This window comes from Dioscorea cayenensis, unplaced genomic scaffold (genome assembly GCF_009730915.1).
Source record: "Dioscorea cayenensis subsp. rotundata cultivar TDr96_F1 unplaced genomic scaffold, TDr96_F1_v2_PseudoChromosome.rev07_lg8_w22 25.fasta BLBR01001231.1, whole genome shotgun sequence".
NCBI lineage: Eukaryota > Viridiplantae > Streptophyta > Magnoliopsida > Dioscoreales > Dioscoreaceae > Dioscorea > Dioscorea cayenensis.
This window is the reverse complement of record NW_024087622.1, coordinates 22,758-26,917: the sequence shown is the minus strand read 5'-3', so window position 1 is coordinate 26,917 and position 4,160 is coordinate 22,758. Positions and strand designations below refer to the sequence as shown.

The 4,160-nt window shown below is 30.5% G+C and overlaps 1 protein-coding gene across 1 annotated transcript; it reads left to right on the top strand.

Annotated features, from left to right (window-relative positions):
• The first annotated feature begins 993 nt into the window (after positions 1-993).
• On the top strand, positions 994-2,966 carry LOC120255897 (radial spoke head 1 homolog). The gene is made up of 4 exons (XM_039263666.1): positions 994-1,378; positions 1,757-1,828; positions 2,209-2,298; positions 2,588-2,966. Exons 1-4 carry the CDS (start codon positions 1,176-1,178, stop codon positions 2,589-2,591), a joined length of 369 nt encoding a protein of 122 aa, XP_039119600.1. The 5' UTR covers positions 994-1,175; the 3' UTR covers positions 2,592-2,966.
• The last annotated feature ends 1,194 nt before the right edge of the window (positions 2,967-4,160 follow it).

Below are 4,160 nucleotides of genomic sequence, written 5' to 3'. Positions count from 1 at the left end.
AACTTCTTTAAAATTATTATACATATTTATATATGTAAGTCATTTAAATAATTTCCAAATAATTTTAATATAAAAATTTATATTTATAAAATCATAACATATACCACTACATATAATAGTGTTTTTTATAATTTTCATAATTTATAGTTAATATTGCCAACAAACAAGAATCCGTTTGTAATTTTACCAACAAACAAGAATCCGTTTGTAATTTTACAAACGGATTCTTGTTTGTTGGTAAAATTACCAACGGATCCGCTTCCGTTGGTAAGCTTAGGAACGGATCCTTACATCTGTTTATAAAATTACCAACGGATCCCTAGATCCGTTGATAAATTTACAAACGGATCCTTGGTCGTTTGTAAAATTATAAACAGATCTATGGATCTGTTTGCAATTTACCTTTTAATTAAATATTTTTTATTTTTTATTTTTCATTTTATTTCGAAATAAAACTTATTATGATTTTTTTAATATTTACTTTATTATCATATCTATTTAAATTATATATATATATATATATATATATATATATTAATTCTTTTAAAAAATTCTCAAATAATTTTTATCCTGAATGAGATAATAATCTATATAAATTATATAATTAATATATTTGTGAAATGTATATATTTTAATATTTTAAGTAATATGAGTACCGTTAATTATTTCTCAATTAAATATATAAATATAGATATAATTTAAAAAAAAATATATATATAAAAATTTTCTAAATATATTAATTTCCTTTAGATATAATAATCTTTAAAAATAAAATACATGTAAATAAAAATGAATTTGTATATTATTGTAAGTAATTTAAAAATAAATGTGATCATTATATATATATATATATATATATATATAGAAATGGCTCAGTGATCCATTGGTATTCAATAACGGATCACATGGTCCGTTACTAAAATTAGTATATACATATATCTAAAAAAACCCTAGGTTTTAAACATCTTGCCTCCATCACATCCCTCCCCGCGCCATCATCCTTTCCACAGGCCCTCACTCCGTTCATCTTCCAAACGCCCCTCCTTCCCCGATTCTTTTCTCGAGTTCGTTGACCAAAATGGAATCACCGTCCTTGGCATCTGCTATGGCATGAGCTCCTTGTGTAGAAGCTTGGAGGTGAGGTTGCTGTTGGGGAAAAGCAAGAGTTTGGGAAGATGGAGTTCGATGTTTTTCGGGAAAGTATGATTTTTGGTGGTGAGATGGTGGGGATGCACAAGATGGTGTGGATGAGCCATGGGGATGAGGCCGCGAGGTTGCCTGAGGGGTTTGAAGTTGTGGTGAGGAGCGTGCAGGGTTGGTGGATGCGATTGAGAACCCATCAAAGAGCTGGTTGTATGGTCTTGAGTACCATCCGGAGGTAGTGATTCAAAACTTGTTCGTCTCCCTAATTTTATCTTGATATTGTTTTTCATTTGTGTATGTTTGAGTTAATGGATGAAGCAATCTACTATGTGCAACAATGGCCCTCTTTCTTCCCGCAGCCGAAATCGAGCTCCATCTCCGCAATGGTGCTCTTCTTTGATTTTAGTTTTTCTAGCTAGTTTCCTACATATTTGTAGCTTGATAAGCTTGAATGAATTCATTCTTTCATATGAAAACAGAGTGCTTGATCAGTATGGTACGCACATTGTTAATGAAAAGTATTTCTTTCTTTCACTAATTTTATCTTGATTTTGCTTTTCATATTTGTTATTGGTGGGAAACTGATGCTATTTTTCATTATTTCTTGCACTAGGTATGAAGGAACTATCTGGGATGATTTGGCTCATGGAAAAGGCGTTCTTGTTGCTGAACAGGGACTTGTCAGGTTAGTTCCTCTATTTTCCTTGTTGGCCCATTTTTGTGTTGTCTAGATTTATGCTTTTATACATGAATAGGTAATATTGATCCGTCTCCATTTTACATTTTTCCAATAACATAGACAAGATATCCCAACTGTCCTATCATTCTACTAAATTGTGGTAGTAGTTCTACCGCACTTTGAAATCTCCTAACATTCTTTGCGTTTACACATATTAAAACAATAAAAATAAAAGATGGACTAAACATTGTGTTTGTATTTCTAATGAAGTATGAAAATTAATTGAATCTGTTGATGTGCCCCTGGCCATTCTTTTTTGTTCCTGCAATTGAATCTTAGAATGAGTTGTATCCAACATATTTGGTATCTATTTTCCTTGGATATAGGTATGAAGGGGAATGGATTCAAAACCAAATGGAAGGTCATGGGGTTGTCGAAGTTGGCATTCCTGAATCACAGCCTATACCAGGTTCAAAGTATGTCTATCAACATTTTCTTAACCACCAACTCAATGTTGATATGAAAAAGCTTTCACATCTGCTAGTGTTTTTTCTGAACTTCTCTACCAACTCATGAAACTTTTAGTCTAATGATACCTATACGATGTCTATTTTGCCTTGATAATCTACCATATCATCTTGGCTTGGTAGATAATTATGCAATGCACATCCACTGGTATATTTTCAGTAAATAATATGAATGTTTCCATCTGTTTTTTCACTTTTGTTGATGAAGTTATGTGTTGTTTTTGAAATTGATTAATAGATGAGAGATTAGAGATGTTGCAAGCTATTTATCAACGACAATCGTAAGAGGACAATACAGTAACGAGGTGCATTTTCATTAACCACTTTCAACACTGTGGAAATACTAAATAATTTTGTTTGATTTTATTTTTGTTTCCAATATACTTCTCTTCAGGTTTATAGCTTTGTAAGATTAGCTGAATATACTATGCTGGAAGCCATGGAATGGACATTAAAAGCCATGTGAAGAGACGGAAGAACACAAAATCAAAAGTAGACTCATCCTTGTATTTAGAGGTGTAAATTAACAAGAGATGCTTGTATTTAGAGCTTTGTTCTCATTTTATTTTATTTTTTAATATAAACTCTTCTCTTTCTTGAAGTATAATTGAATTTGATTCATGATTGACCACAATCGTTGATTATCAAGAAACAAAATGGATATGAGATGGTCTCTAAAGTAATGTCTATGGATTTATTTATTTATATTTAATGTAAAAATGGTTTGCAAATGTTTTAATATTTTAAAGAATAATTTTCTAAACTTAAATTTGTTTTTTGAATTTAAAATAGATTAGCAATGGAATTAAATATGTTTATGAACTTTGTAACAGAATTAAATCTGTTTCTGAACTTTGTAACGAAATTAATACCGTTTCTAATTTGTTAAGGGAATTAATTCTGTTACAAATATTAGAAACGGATGCAATTCCTTTGCAAATATTACGAATGGATTTATTTCCGTTGTAAATATTAGAAACTAATTTAATTCTATTGCTAATCTGTTTCTGAATTTTTAAACGGACTATTTTCCGTTGCTATAAAATTCGCAATGCTGTTTTTATAAACCGAAAAATTCCGTTTTTAATTCGTTTCTAAAATGAATTAGAAACGGATTAGAAATAGAAAATGTTGTTTGTAAATTACAATTTTCTTGTAGTGTAAATATAATATACATATGCAAGTATTATTATTACTCTAACACATCCCATGTCCCATGCTATGTGGTTTGCCTATGCCAAAGAGCTCTTATGTACCCATCCTTCATAGCAACAAAGGAATTCTAACAGGGAGCAAATGTATTGTCAAAATCAAAATAGTTCATAGACAACAAAAACGTGCTATAAATGTTAGTCTCATTCTAAAAAAAATAGGGAAAACAACTTGTTTGAGCGCATTATGATAATTTCATTTCATTCCGTGAAGTCAGGGACGGAACCAGGACTTGATAGTAGGGGGGCTGAAGCCTAAAGACAAAACAAAAAAATAAAAAGTAAAAAAATAGTCTAACCAAATAATTATTTTAAATGAAGAATAATGTGCTAATATAACCAAAATTTGAATACACATATTAGAAAAAATATAAAATGTGAAAAAAATGCTCCAAGTAGGATTTGAACTTGGGTGGATCAAGAAGATATCACATACCCTATGAACAACCCACTAACCACTCAAGCACACCCACATTTCACATTTTTATATGTCCAAATATTGTATTTTACATGAAATTAAGTATAGAAAAATCGAAAACCACAAAATCTTATATTGTTTAAAAAGTATTTCTCCGGCGCCGAGGGGGTGCTTCAGCCCCT